Source organism: Epinephelus lanceolatus, chromosome 21 (assembly GCF_041903045.1).
Source record: "Epinephelus lanceolatus isolate andai-2023 chromosome 21, ASM4190304v1, whole genome shotgun sequence".
Taxonomy (NCBI): domain Eukaryota; kingdom Metazoa; phylum Chordata; class Actinopteri; order Perciformes; family Serranidae; genus Epinephelus; species Epinephelus lanceolatus.
Genome location: NC_135754.1, coordinates 21,127,677 through 21,143,506, shown reverse-complemented (window position 1 = coordinate 21,143,506; position 15,830 = coordinate 21,127,677). Strand labels below are relative to the sequence as shown.

Below are 15,830 nucleotides of genomic sequence, written 5' to 3'. Positions count from 1 at the left end.
AGTGTTGTAATGACATCATCTGCACAGGCTGTGACAGTCAGGGTGATTTAGAGTGGAAAAGTGTTTGCTGTTGCCATGGGCGATCACAGAGGAAGGCTTGAATGGATAATACAGATCAGGCAACATCAGTTAGATACTGCATTCACTTATTTGGCCTTGCCAAGTGTTTGTTCCACAGTGACAGTAAGCTCTGCTGCCTCGTAACTAAAGTGTCGACTGTATCTTAATCATGCAGTTGTATCTCAAAAAATCCTCCTGGCAAAAAGCTTCATGTCTAATGGCCAGAACTGATTGGCTCTTAACTGTTTTAATCATGAGATTGTTAGTTGATATTGGATTATGTCTATAAATTAGGAGGACTGTTTAATAAATATGTTTGTTAAATAATCCCCAAGGCTGCAGAAGAGAAATCTGGAAATGATGAGTTTATATTGTGTTGAGTAAAAACAAGATGGCACCTTCTTCTTATTCAAACACTAACTTAATTTTAATTTGTTAATTGATTGATAAATTTGGTGATTTCAGACCTGATTTTCAGCCTTGTTAAGAGTCTTTCAGGCAGTTATAGCATACATGACAAATTTTGTATTTAATACATAATTATAGAAAGTTCACTAAAATGAAAAATGAATATTGGCTTCAGCTGTTTCTCAATATTACGTTTTTCCCAGGGTATTTTAACAATGTTGAAAGCATAGATGCTAATCTTTCTATTAAACCCATATAGAGAGGCTATATTTAGGATGTGTTGTATGTAGTGCACGTCACAAGCCACCAGAGGTCAGTCTCTACTGGTGGAACAGGCAGCTGAGCTGGCAAACATGGTGACTGCCTGTGGTAGGGATATAGTTATAGGACTGTAAACAACCAGTCAGCAACAGCAGCAAGGAAAAACAGCATATTTTCACATCTCACTTGATAAGTTAAGGGGTTTGTGATGGTCTTGGTGAGTTTTATTTTGTTTTAATTGAGTTTGAATGAATGTGTTACATGATGAGATAACAAGGCAATGCACTGTCCCAAGCAGGAATCTTTCGTCCATGAGTAAATGCAAGCTTCCTTCTGTGCAATGATATGGCTAGCAGATGTAGAGACATTGCTGTTGAGTTTTCAGTCTTTATTTATTTATTTATTTAGTTCAGTTTAGTTTAGTTTATTTAAGAAAGGACAGTGCAAATTAATAAATACACATGGTATAGAATTTGCAAAAGGCTATTTTTCATCTGCAATCACTTGGCCAAGATAGCTACCCTGACTACCTAAAATACAACAAAGCACAAAAAGAAAAACAAAAAATAGAACAAAACAGAACCACACACAAAAAGAAAACAGGGCATACAGTTTTATTTTGTTTCAGTTGAGTTTGAATGAAGGTGTTATACAATGACTTAACAAGGCAGTTATGCTAACGTAAGTTGCACTGTCCCAAGCAGGAATTTTTAGTCCATGAGTAGATGTACACTTCCTTCTTCGCGTTGATAGGGTTAGTGGGTGTAGAGACATTACTGTTGAGTTTTTCACTCTTTATTTATTAGTTTAGTTTAGTTTAGTTTATTTAAGGAGGGACAGTGCAAATGAATAAATACACATAGTATAAAAATGCCAGAATTCGCAAAAGGCTGTCTTTCATCTGTAGTCCCTCAGCCAAGATGGCTACCCTGGCTACCTAAAATACAAGAAAGCAAATAACAAAAAAAAAAAAAAACACAAAACAGAACAAAAAACAAACAAACAAAAACAAAACAAAACCACGCACAAAAAGAAAACAGGGCATACAGTTTTATTTAGTCTCAATTGAGTTTGAATAAATGTGTTATGCGACGAGTTAACAGGGCAGTTATGCTAACGTTACTTGCTCTGTCCCAGGTAGGTATCTTTTGTCCATGAGTAGATGCACACTTCCTTCTGCGCGGTAATTTGGGTGGGGGTTGTAGAGACATTACTGTTGAGTTTTTCAGTCTTTATTGTTTATTTTATTTTAGTTTAGTTTAGTTTAGTTTAGGCTATTTTTCATCTGCCATCCCTTGGCTAAGATGGCTACCCTGGCTGTCTAAAATACAACAAAGCACAAAAAAACAACTAAAAAAAAAGAACAATAAACAAACAAACAAACAAAAAAACAAATGAAAACCACCCACACAAAAAAGAAAAAGAAAACAGGGCATACTGTTTAAAAGAGTTATTTATTTTTTTGTCTGGCAATTGAGCACCACAAGCCGGTCGCATCTAGCTCCATTATATTGGAGAGAAGGCAGACATCTCTATGGCCATTATTTCCAACACACAGCAACTCACACCAAAACAATTTAGACTGATGAACAGCAATACAGGTAAGAGGAAAAATATATATTTTTGATTTTGGGGTGAACTGTCCTTTTTAACGTAAATGCTCTCTAAAACTTTCCCTAATGTCATAAGTTTGCTAAGTGCATTTCAATTTTGATTGTTCACATTAAAAAAAGGCCTGTTTCCACAAATCACATCCCTTAATAGAGCGAGATAACCTTGTGCAATTATTATAATCCGTTCGTCCAAATGTTCATTTGTCTTTTATCGGGATCTCGCTCCTGTTCTCTGGGGTGTCTTTATTTTTCCTCATATTCACAAAGCCACAGCTCTGACAGATTTTCCCATGGTACAATCAAAATGCATCTGAGAACAGATGTTTTTGTTTTGTTGTTGTTGTTGTTGTTTTTTCAGTGGTAGCCTTTTTTTTTTTTTCATGGAGAGTGCCCACTACATAATCTGTCAGGAGCTTGGCAAGCCACATTCTATTTAAAACTCAGACCACCTCTGTCAGAAAAGCAATTACTAGCGAGGGTTTCATTTTAATTTAAATGAGATTACATTACAGTGACATGAAAAAGGGGCACTGTCAGGATGGAAAGAACACGAGTGCTCCTTTTTATCTGTTTCCCCAGCACTGGGATTGGGGTGGAAAGACTTAACTGCATGAAGAAAGACTGTGTGTGTGAGGGAGAGGGTGTATGTGAGAGACAAAGACATACAGACAAGAGTGTAATGTACTGCATGCCTATGGGTGCGCACGCATGTGTGTGTTAGTGTGGCGCATCTTAAAGCGACCAGCTTGTGAATATTGAAAAGCTGTGCTTGGAGACAGAGGAGAACAATTACTGCAATGCCTCAGGCTCAGATCAATATAAAAGCCCTGTGCAAAGCAACGTCAGTGACATAAAGCTATATGATATGTCATTTTCAACTTTTACTTTCATGATCCTTCCTCTAATCCTCTCAGCCCCTGTATCTTTGTTGTTTTCTTTCTTCATTCAAAGCCACTGTAGGCTGTGTGAATCCAGAGTGTATCACAAAAAAGCATACCAAGCATCTGGGGCTGGCTGGCTCATTACCTGGTGCACAAGGGAGCGCCATGTCAGAGGAAGCCGTCAAACCAACTTTATGGTCTAGTTGCAGCATGTGTCTCTCCCTAAGGTGAATACTGAGTAAGATAGAGGCACATCATGTTGTAACTGTTTTATTCTTCTCTCTCTTCCCCCCTCCTCTCCCTGCCTCTGTTTACCCATTTCCTCCCTTTTCTCATGCTATCTGGCCTTGAATGGAACAGCGGATGAACTTGGGATTGAGTTCATGGGTAAGACAACTTTTTTTCATTGTCTGCTTGGAGTGCTCAATCTTTCATGTGCTTTTCGTCTGTGAAACACCACATACAAAACACACAATCCAGCACAACAAGGCCACTCACCTTGGAAAATTAATGCGGGCCAGTCGCCATGGAAACACCGTGGTGGTGAATTAGGTGTATTCTGTCTGCATGAAGAACAGCGCCGTTAGAGACGAGTGATGTAATGAGGATGGAGCAATAAAGACAACCGTGGCACTTCATCTATGAATGTTTATCTACTAGCCTAACACTAACACATGTATGTATTGTCAGTTTAGCAGCAGTTCTGGATCTGTTACATAATATTTGTCTGTCTATAAGCCAATATAAATAGAACGGTAAGCAATGGAAACACAATTTAAACCTCTTTGGAATTCAATTGATATCACTTTCAACCTTCCGGGGGTTAACAAATCTTTAAAAACCAAATTATCGAGCCCTCGTTCGTTAATAATGACATGCTGTTCTTTGTCCAGAGGGAATATACAATTTTACCCCCGCAAACAGCCTCTACCGGCACTCGCTTTCCATTTTTTCTTTGTCGTTTTATCCCTCGGTCTCTCCGGCTCCCCTTTGTGCATACATATAAACCAACATCACATGCTGTGAAGTTTTTCCATTAACATGGCTTCATTCTCTGCCGTCACGTCATACGCTTGCTCCAGGAAATAGAAGGCAAGGAGAAGACGCTCGGAAGCCTGCACCACACACAGCATTCCTCAGTTCAGTGATTTTAATCTGGGGACTAAATTAGTTCAGAATGCTACGGCAGGTGGGCGGATGCATTAGAGAAAATGAGAACAGGATTGATCAATTGATAGCTGGACAGATGACAGACTGAAGCGCAGGTAGTTTTCTTTTTTCCGGCTCTCCGTTAAGCACCGTGCATCACTTGCTTATTCATTGTGTTCCATTATGACTTCCTCCTCTGCTTTAGCAATGAATCTTTTCATAGCTGTTATATAAGTCCAATATGTGACCGTCTGAGACAGTCAGTCAGAAAACAGCAAAGCTCTGTTTGAAGTGGGATTGAGTGCTCTAAATATGATCTTGTCTTTTGATTTTCTTGCTGTATTTTGCCCAGCAGCTGAGACTCTGTGTGTCTCACTAGTTTGCCCTGATGTATTTCAGGCTGAATACCCCATTTTGTCATGGATACTTTAGCATGCTCTTCATTATAGCATTTTTTTCTGGTCATGTGTAGAATGGTTGCTATGGCTGGCCATATAGGATTGTGTTGTCCTCGTGTCAATATGACATGGCTTAGCCGATATAGCCGAGGCTGCTCGGTTTGTTCCGTTTCCCAACATGCTCTTGCATCTAATTTCAAGAACGCCTTGTAGGCATCGGGCATGAAAGGCCTGTAATGGTTTTATGTACAGACTGCATGTTGGTTTTTCCTCGCAGCCATTCAGCAGAGCTTTGTAGACAGCTGTTTTTATGCTCAGATTTTGGAAATGCATCTACCCAAAGAAAAGGCAGAGGCTTGTCTCAGGTGGTGCCGCACATGAGCACTGATGATGTGGCAGTAGGGAAACACATCACCCATATATTTTAAAGATGGAAGCGTCGAGAGGTCATTTCACTGATGGTTAAAGGCCGGAGGGTTTTCAGGGCTGCGCATATACAAGTGACACATTACTTATCAACAAACAACAGAGGCAGCTTCTGTTGTTCATTTGTGGAGTGCGGCTTGAAGACATTCAATGCTGTGTTTCTGACAAATTACAGGGTGGGGCAAGAATCTTCGAGTCAAGAACTCGTTGACAGCTCCACCACTGAGAAGTATTAGCATATATGTGATTTGACACTAGTATTATTTTCTATTATACACAATAGAAGCTGACAAATTTATACCAGGGCTGATATTATCAGCTATAGTGGCTTATTATTGTTATTAATACCACCATATATGTTTGAGGAGTTACATGAGGACATTCCAGTGTATTACAATGCAGTAGTGAATGTTTATAAGCTGCATTTGTACACATACTTTACCAGTTTACATTCATTTTTCCTAATTTAAGTTGATACATTTTTGCATCGTATTTATCAGAATTACATATGATTTAATTTCCTGTGAGGTTACTTAATGAAATCAACTAAATTTTATATTGAAAGGTCTGTGCAGGAGAACTATGGTGGCAGACGCAAAAATGCGAATGGCCCTATCTAGAGCTCGTGTTTGATTTGTCCATTCTGGGCTACTGTAGAAACAACATGGTAATCTCCATGGGAGAAGACCCTCTCTGTGTATATATAAATGACTCAGTGGCGGCTCTAGCACATTTGGTGCCCTAGGTGAGCCCCCCCTCCCCCTCAAGCAACAAGAAAAAATAAGATTAAAAATGTACTAATTTGCATTCAGCAACATTTTTTTACGTGTTATAATAATTATATAAATCAATAATAATTAAAAAGAAATTACAAATTAACTTGGGGAAAATTTGGCAGCTATATTTGGATGTCTAATCAGTGACGATAGAAAATGTTGTCGATTGAAGCAGTTATTGACAAAGAAAGCTGAGTTGACAGCTGTGAAATCTGTTCTTCCTCCATTCAAAACCGTTATTTGACATGACAGTGATGCGTTTGGTCTGAGGAAGAACAACAGACTGGATTTCACCTTCTGGTAGCCAGTGGGGATGCTTGCTGAAAACAGAACTTGTTTGTTCTCTTTGCTTGTATTGCAAACCAGCTATGTGTCCAAGAGAGAAATGGCATTCCAAAATATGAGTGCAGAGGATGTTATGGACTAGGATACATTCAATACATTTGTTTTGGCTGACTGACTCACCATATTTATTCAAGCCAAAGTACAGTATATGGTCGAAGAGATGCAGTGGAGAGATGGAGACTGTGGCTGTAATGCAAGAGAATATGGCCGGCATGGACCCTCCAGAACTTGAGCTGAGAACAAACACCGACTGGGTGTGCCTTTGCTCAAATTATCCTCCATTGCCAACAGAAACTGAATCATTCTGCTGCAAGAATTTCAGCGTGGGAAGTTTTTGTTGGATGCTGTAGCCAATGCTGGGAGAGCCCAGAGAGAGCCCATAAAACTATGCATGAAAGTTTTACTCCTCGCTTGGACAGAGGTGTCCTGGAGACCTTCTTTAGGATACGAAGGTAAACTGAAAAGACAATCAAGACCAGCAGGGCCAAGAGGCCAGGTTACTGCTGAGTGAGCTGATGCTGATGCTGTTCTAAGCTATTTTGTTGAGTTACCTCTTAGGTAAAGGAGTAATTTAAGCTGGGCTTTCATTGTGAAAGGGACAAAATGGAAAGACTGGAGCAGTTCTGAGCTGCTGTGGACAATGTGAAAAATAATAAAGAGTGTTGAAGGTCTTGGTTCACGCTCGTTCAAACTGCGGAGCTTCTGTGTTTTTATTTTTTTAGTATGGTCGCAAGTTATAAACCTCAGCTACGCTACGTTTGTGCCAACAAATATTACCTATAGGTTGCGAGTAATGCATCCTGGTACACGTAGGCACTGCCAGCATGATTCCATGAGCAGAAGAACTCAGCCATCCATCCATCAGGCAGCAGGCCAAGCAAAGCACCCCAGACGTCCCTCACCCCAGCAGCGCTTTCCAGCTCTTCCTGGAGGACCCCAAAGCTTTCTCGAGATATGTAATCCCTCCAGTGTGTTCTGGCTCTACCCCAGGGCCTTCTACCAGTGGGACATGCCCGGAACACCTCTAACAGGAGGCGCCAAGGAGGCATCCTGATCAGATGCCTGAACCACCTCAACTGACTCCTTTTGAAGCAAAGGAGCAATGTCTCTGCTCCAAGCTCCCTCCGGATCTCAGAGCTCCTTACCCTATCTGTAAGGCTGAGTCCAGCCACACCACGGAGGAAACTCATTTCAGCTGCTTGTATCCGCATTCTCATTCTTTCAGTCACTACCCAGAGCTCATGACCGTAGGTGAGGGACGTAGATGGACCAGTAAATCGAAAGCCTTGTGGCTTTTTTTCTTTATTGCAAAAGCAAATGTGAAATTACCCTCGTAGCAGTTTGTCAGTTTGCCTGTGTTAAATAAGCTATAGTGTGTCACAGTTGGCCACCCTGCAGCATTTCTTTGGACCTGCTCTATTTTAATCCAACCCACCCTGCTCCTTTTCACAGGAGCTGAGTGGGCAGTTTAGACCTCTGATGCATATATATATATATATATCTCCACATATTGTAACTCTGGGATGTGTTCAGATGTTATCTTCATCTTTTGCCAGAAGCATTCTAATATTAAAAAGGTTTCCCTCCAGTTTGAACTCAATTACACCATACTACCCCTTAAATGTGTTGATGCAGCACTGATGTAATGCAGAGGGAAAATGGAAGAAAAAAAAGGGGTGGAATGTTGCAAACAGACTGCTTGGTTGCACTCCAGTGCAAGCTTTGAGCACAGGAAGCTCTCCAACTGTGCCCTTAAAACAAGAGTTGGAGGAACTTGATAAACCGGGGTAGACAAGCACGGATGAAGAAGACCTCCCAGGACAGTTCTCTGTTGACAGCATCAAAAGCCACAGACAAGCCCTCAAAGGTCACGAACAGGCTGTGGTGATGTTTTCTGCACTTTAGCCTGCAGTTGTCAAGGTGGTGAGATCAGACACAGGGGGATTTATTGTTTTTGATTGATTGAGTAATGTCACAGGGGCTTATGTTCAAGGGCGTGAATGACGATGGGACAGAGAAGTCTATCCACAGTGGATTAGGCCCATGACAGGTTGCACAGACATAAAGGTATGATGCTACATTGACTGTGTCAGCCTTTTACAGGCATACATCATTGTCGGTGCCATATTGGTGAGGGCAAGATTTGCCTGTCAGTGAATGCAAGTAATCTGGGGAGCTGGATAAAAAGCACTATAACATTTATATTTCTCAACCAATTTGGAGAAGTCATTTTTATATTCATGGGTTTATGATCTAGGTCCCATGTGTAGTTAATTAGAATCTTGATATTTAGGCTATAATTGCCTCTGGACACTCGAGAGGAGTGTCTGTTATGTTGTGTTTACACTATGAGCAACAACACAACAGCATGACCAGCTACAATGTCTTTGAGTCACTGCTGAAGTGTGGCTCAAGCGCTCGTCAACGTCTACTACAATGTTGACAAAAATGAGTTTTTACATTTCCTTATGACAGTGAATTATTTTTCACTGAGTAAGTAACTCAGTTCATGTTTGCCTAATACCCACCTCAGACCAAAGATTAGCGACGAGACAAGTTGAAACTACTTGCAATGCGCCGTTCTGCAACGTTCTAAAATCCTGCTGGTTCACACCAATAATGCAACTAGATGTGAAGGCGTATCATCTCTATGCAACAACTCTCTGTACTTCCGTTCTGATTTCCAGCTTTTCAGACTTATTTTGTGGCTGAATATAATTCGTAGGTTCTGTAAACATGAGTGAGGATAGTGATAGTGGCTACAGCTGCATTTGTAGTGGTATTGAAACGGCGAAAAACAGAAAAAAACAAGCATCAGATGGACTGTATTCATAATCAATACACCACAATTATATAAACAACCGGTCAATGTGAATGTGTGCGTGTGGAGGGGGCATAAACACATACAGAGCACAGCAGCAGCGACCCACTGTCCAATATGGTCTGAACTGGGCATAAAACGCATTCTAATATTGAGCCTCCAGCGATGATTATAGCCTAAATATTGAGATTCTCCTTAACCACACATAAAACACTTTTTATGTACTACACATAGATCATATACCCTTAAATATAAAAAAGACACATTGCAATTGGTTGAGAGATGTAAACGTTATAGTGCTTTTTCTCCAGAAAAACCTCGCTCCCCTCTTGACTTGCATTTGTTTACAGGCAAGTCTTGTTCTCTCCAATTTAGCAGTGGTGTTGACGTACGAAGTGGCGGTCGCAGCTGCCAAGTTGCAGGTTTCAGTCATTTGAACCACTTGATGGTTTGTTCTTAATAAGCCAGCTCCTGCACCGCCTCCACCCTCCCCTGCACCGTGCACTATGGTAAGTAGTGCAGCTCCACAATCCAGCTGATCAGTCAGACAGATATCTGCTGGGATCAACTGCTACTTGTCCCAGCTGCTTGTGACCTTAAGCCTCTGCCGCTGATGTGCAGGGGTCTGACAAGAAGCTCCGGGAGCATTCATTTGCTGCTAATTCCCTGTCGCCATCAGACTCTGAATGCTGACACACATACAGTACTTGCACACACACACACGGTGTGGCCCCTGCTGTGCCGACAGTCCATCCGGCGTTGCCTGCTGGGTTTGTCTGAACGAAATGATTATCACACTTCAGTTAGCACATGTCACTGAGCCCTGCCTGTGTCTGCCATGTCCCTATCCCATGCTCAAACACTGACATTTACTGACAGCAGCATTGGTCGCTTTATGCTAATGCAGATTGTGGGTGGATGTCTGTGTGTGTGGCCTCGTGTGTGTACGTCCATCTGCCGTTTGTGTGAGCCTGTTATGTTAATTCATGATACTTTTCTTCCTCCCTGCTCAATTGTAGCCCATATCCTTTATGTCACAGTAGAAATTCAGTGGCCTGAACTGTATTCTTTCCTCCACAGAGAGCGGTGACACCTACCAGAGGCAGGTGCTGTCCATCTTCAGCATCGCCTCGGGGATCTGTCTCCTTGGAGTGGCATGTATGGCTCTCTACCGCCGCAACAAGTGAGTGATGCCAGCCAGCACCACATTAGTAGAGTATGCCCCCGGCTGTGCAGAAAGAGCACTTTACTATCATGGCATGGAGCCCAATGAAATTCTAAGTGTGAGTCAGCTAGAGGATCTTTTAGCGGGGCATCAAATCTAAATTGTGTAGGATGCATTTGGGACAGATACTCATGTAAGATTTATTTGTAAAGTGGTATTAGCAAGTAGGTGTGTCACAAAATGCTTCACACAAAACAAAACACACAGATAAGGGGAGCTAGAGGCAAGCAAGCTAGAGCAAGTTCGGAACACATTGGGCCCTGAGCGCGCGTGTACGTGTGCGCGACCGGTTAAGAGGGGTACCAGGCGGCACGAAAGGAGCCCGCCAAAGTCAATTACTCACTGCAGGGGAGAAGAAAGAAAAGGAATGTAGACAAAGAAAAGTAATAGCTGAGTGTAAAGAGGGAGTTAATGTAGGTTGTGTTGATTGAATTGGTCTTGATAAACAAAATCAAGGTTTTATTTTCGGTACTGTAGAGCCGTAGGTCAGTGAGTCCTCGCTGAACGGTAGAATAAATGTACCGGAAATTATCCAAACCCAGAGACCTTGTTAAATTGAATCTCTTTTCCCCAAATGTTGTTTGACAGCGGAGCTTCGCCTGCAATAAACTTAAGTTTATTCTGCTCTTCAGTAAAGACCTGAAATTTTATTTGCATCAGTACTTCACTGAGAAGATTAACCAGCAGTGCATTCTTGATGGAGTTTAAAGACTATACAGAGGAGTTGGAGATAAGAGAGTCACTTATACATTTTTTAAAGACAGAAAGAAATAAACATCAAAGCCTAGTTAATTATGTGTGGTTATAAAACTTAGTAATAAGGCAGGATATGGAAGTGAGGCTACGTGTCAGTATAGTGCTGATGCTTGCCAAATATCCACCATCAGCTGCCGATGATGATCATGGATCGGACTGTAAAATTAAAGGGCGGCTCTATTATTTTTTAATATCATTTTGCAGCTTTCCAATAGTGTTTCTTATAAATTAAAATCAAAATTAAAGTTCCAAATTTACAGATGAATAACGTTATGTGTATTAAAGGTTATCATGTCCACCTAATCAGACATTGGGGAGATATTAAGAGGAGTGAATTGCTCTGTAATGTTAACTTCTTAGCGCATTAGCTAACCTTAGCTTTGATAGCAAAACAAACTGCAGGACACTGTTCAAATGTCGTCCTCCTTTGAGAGATTGGCATAGTAATCAACCACAAAGCTTCCTGTCACATCATCCATCCACTGAGAGAGAGCATACGGGTCGGCCAGTCTGGTCCCGTTGGTCAGTGTTTACTTATTCAAGTAACACTCGCAGTCCTGGAGAGTGAGTGACCTGACATGGTGTGTTCGTAAATTCAGTCTGATGCTCCACACTAAAATGAGAGCTCTGTTAGTCGAAGAAATGGCGCTGCACGGTGCTCTGTTGCTCCGTCTCCCCCCCCAGAGTGCTGAGAGTGCGCTCTGCCACTCCGAGAATGTGTTGGTATGGATAATCAAACAGTACATTCAGACAGCACTCCAAATTTCCGAGTGGTCCAGTTTGTGCCAGAGTGCGCGCCGGCACTTGGAATGACTATTTCTGAACGTACCACTCGCATCATTCTTCCATTGTCGCGAACAAGTAAATGTCTACGGAGAATTTTTTTGCCTCCAGCTAAGCCCCGCCCACTAAAAAGCATCATACTGTGTACTCACAATAAAAGGGTCTATACACTAACTATGGAGCGATAAATGTGTTTATACTGTACAAATTCAGTATTATATAGAATTTTAATTGGTCTTCACCATTAGAAAAAGGACCATCTTTCACCTTAAAGCTGAAATCTTTAAATCCAACATTTTCCCTCACTCTCCATGCCGTCAGCGAAGGGCGTGTTAGGGGTAAAGGCCCATTTATGCTCAACGTTAAATATGGATCCGGATACGGACGGAGCCTTCTGTCCGTGCTCCACGTTCATTTCGTCCGTATTTCTGCACGTTTCCATAAAGCTTACGGATACGGGCCAAACGGAGCAGTACCACCGGGAACCGTGGTGGCAGTGTTGCTGTCACTACCCGATATGTAGCTCTAGTGAGACACGAAGAAGAAATAACAATTTAATTTCTCTCATCGGCAGTACTAGAGAAAAGAATTCTCCGTCCTCCAGTTGCGATGTATTTAACGGCCTCACCGACCACCACCTCCTACAACGCTGCCTCTGTTTTTGTCTTTTATGCAAGAGGTACATTATCAATATCTCCTCCACAGTCGCCATGTTTGTTTTTGAGTTTGTTGTTGTCATAAACTTTTGACTCTGGGGTGCCTCCTGGTGGATACATTGGTTAACATCCATGCCAACGTAAAGGATGCATGGAAGTATGTGGGCAGTGACGGTAACATCGTTTGAAAGGGACGTATACATTTTCGTACGTAAAGGGAGCATAAATGGGCCTTAAGAGGTAGAACATCAGCGCCATAACCTACGTCACCACTTTTTGCTAACGTCTGAGTGGGAATTCTCATTAAAAAGAAATCAGAAACAAACGTGGATGGCCCAGCGATTTAACTTGTACCTAACTGTACCGTTTTGTACAGCATGATGTAGTGAGCTCATATAATAATTGATGACACCTGAATATTTATTTTACTGCTTTAACCGTAACGTATACACCATCAGTTAGTCGCGGTTTAGTTTGTTGTGCTTTCCATCCAGTTTAGTCATTTGCCTCCTTTTTAACTTTGTGCCCTGTCATTTACTCTGGAAACATTTAACAGGCCCCAGCTGCAGAGAGAGTTTAGCAACCTAGTATTTAAAAATGAACATTTAATGGTGAATTAACATTTAATCCAAAAGTCTTAAGCATCAATTAATTTTTAATCCAATCAAAGTTTAATCCAAAATGAAGGAACACTGTCATATTTTATATTTAGCATGGCCAAAAGATGCCACTTAACTTTTCTGTATTACATTTTTGTTTGTTCATAAAAGCTTTTTTTAAGGTTAATATTGGAACAGATTGGAAGCAATTATATATTGCCCATGTGTCAAGAAATTAAAGGTAATTATGAGGCAGGAGAGCTGGAGAGTCGTCTTAAGTCACCAGATGCACATGGATAAATTAACACCTACCAGGCACTGTCAGTGTGACATGTTCACTTCACAGCTTCTGATTACTCATGCATGCACATTATCTATCCATTAATACATCCAACCGGAGATGTTCCTTGCAGTCTCCCTCTGTCAAGTAAAGGTTCAACACTCGGGTGTCTCTGGAAGTATTTCTGGAAGATCTTTGTCTTTCTTTCTTTCTTTCTCTCCTTTCCCGGAATATTATCACAAAGGCATGTAATGGACGTTTCACGGTACATTGCCTTAATTAAATTTTCACTTGTGCAAGACATCTTCTCTCCTAATGCTATTTTTGTAACCAGTTGGAGCGCTTTTCTTCACCATCAAACCTTCAGCTACAGCTCTGGAGGAAAAATGTCCACATGTGAGCAGCAAATTGACTGGAGCTCATGTTGTCACTTTAACCTTTCAAGGCGCTCGTGCTTTAACAGTATTTGACAGATGGTGTTAGAGCTCAGTAGTTTCACCATAAGACAAGTCAAAAGTCCTTAACTTTCAATTGTGTGTGTGTATGTGTGTGTGTGTCTGACACAAAGTAATACAAATTATATATCTTTTAGTGGGCACATCTTTACTATATACCTGCCTACAATTAACAGGTATAAAGTCATATCCTAGCAACCGCCAGAAGCAGATATCTGCATATGTGTACAGAATCTGTAGGCAATGGCACAAGATTTTGGGACTGCAAGCATTCTGTTTTTTCTTTGTAGTCCGTTTGTAGCCGGATATCTGCTGACTACACCAGAAACCCTGAAATATTGGCTGTTGCCCCATATCATCGTCAGATCGATAGACCAGTGGTTTTCAAAATTTTTGCGCCCAAGGCAAAATCTGAAGGCACACCTGTAGTTATATTTGTGCACAGTCCCTTCTATGACACGTGTTATCACTCTTATCACGACATAAGACAATAAAGATAAGACAGGTAGCTTTCGTGATACACTCTACTGACAGTTTTCTTTCTCTTATGTTTAGATGGTAGGTCGTCTTCACTGGTGCTTTGTTGTAATTTGCTTCAGACAATAAAGCGATCCATTGTCCCTCTCACAGCTTGCTCCTTTTAAATGTTATCATCCCTCACACTGGCTGCCAATCAGTTCTTTTGATGTGTCACACACTTATAATTCCCAAGCGCAAACAGCGACAAGTAGGTTCCCCATGAAAGTTTTTCAAATTAAAGTACAGTTTCTTAGCTAGAGTTTCCTTTTTTATTAGGCAATGGGAGTGCACAACATACTGATACAGTCAATCAAATATTCATTCATAACTTTTTGTATCAGCCCAGTTGAATATTGCAATAATAATGTGTGGTTATCACAAAATTCCATGGCACACCTGGATTGGCGTCATGGCACACCATTTGAGAACCACTGTGATAGACAATGGGTTCTAAGATTCTGGCAGGACTAATCTCATATATACGTACATTATATGTGTTCGTGTATTTGTACATCTAGCTTTGTGAGAACCAATTTCAGTTTAAGATTTTGAGAGTGAAGACATTTTGGAAAGTGAGTACATGTTGTCCTCATTAGGGGTCCTCATTGCCAAGTGTTGGAGACATCAGCTATAGAGATATATGCCTTCCTCTCCAATATAATGGAACTAGATGGCACTCGGTTGTGGTGCTCAAATAAACACATTTGAAAAACTCAACAGCAGTGTCTCTTCGGAGAGATCGTGACCTGGTGACTCAAGATAATCCGCAGACCTTGTTGTGAGCAGTTTCATGTGGGTTCATGTAGGCAGTTTCATTTTCTTACTCTACACCCACCAACCAAATCACCCCGCAGGAGAATGCGTGCATCAATTGCTGCCTCTTCAGATGAGCTGTAACATTAGCTAGCTCAGTCATGCATGCTTAGATGCACGCTTCCTTCATCGTGGTGATACAGTTGGCAGGTGGAGATTGGTAGAAAGAAAATAGTTCTTAGATGAAGCTGCTCACAACAAGGTCTGTGAATTAGCTATAGTAACCAGTTCATGTATATTTGGTGCTTTGAGCACCACAAACCAAGTACCATCTAGTTCCAGTATATTTGAGAGAAGGCAGACATCTCTACAGCTGATATCGCCAACACTCTGCAACTCACACCAAAACAATCTAGACTGATAAACAGCACTACAGGAAAGAGGTAAAATATGTATTTTTGATATTGAGACAAACTGTCCCTTTAAGGTAATGAGGGTCCTCACAAGTAAAGAAGCACAGGGTTGGGTGGGTGAGTGTGATGTGTGTGGCTGCTTTTACACACAGTAAACTGTGTCAAGATTAAAGAGTATCAGGTCAATAAATATGATCACCTACCTTGCCGTTACATGTGTGTGTAAAGAGCGGGCCAAGTGGGTCACAGAAAT

At 41.2% G+C, this 15,830-nt stretch overlaps 1 protein-coding gene across 2 annotated transcripts in view; it reads left to right on the top strand.

Moving 5' to 3' along the window:
* nrg3b (neuregulin 3b) overlaps positions 1 to 15,830 on the top strand; it is a 312,090-nt gene that overhangs the window by 267,144 nt on the left and 29,116 nt on the right. For both annotated transcript variants that reach the window (XM_033610813.2, XM_078163170.1), the window contains exons 4-5: positions 3,584 to 3,610; positions 10,219 to 10,321. In XM_033610813.2, the coding sequence (XP_033466704.2) occupies positions 3,584 to 3,610; positions 10,219 to 10,321 (130 nt within the window). The remainder of the gene's footprint in view (positions 1 to 3,583; positions 3,611 to 10,218; positions 10,322 to 15,830) is intronic.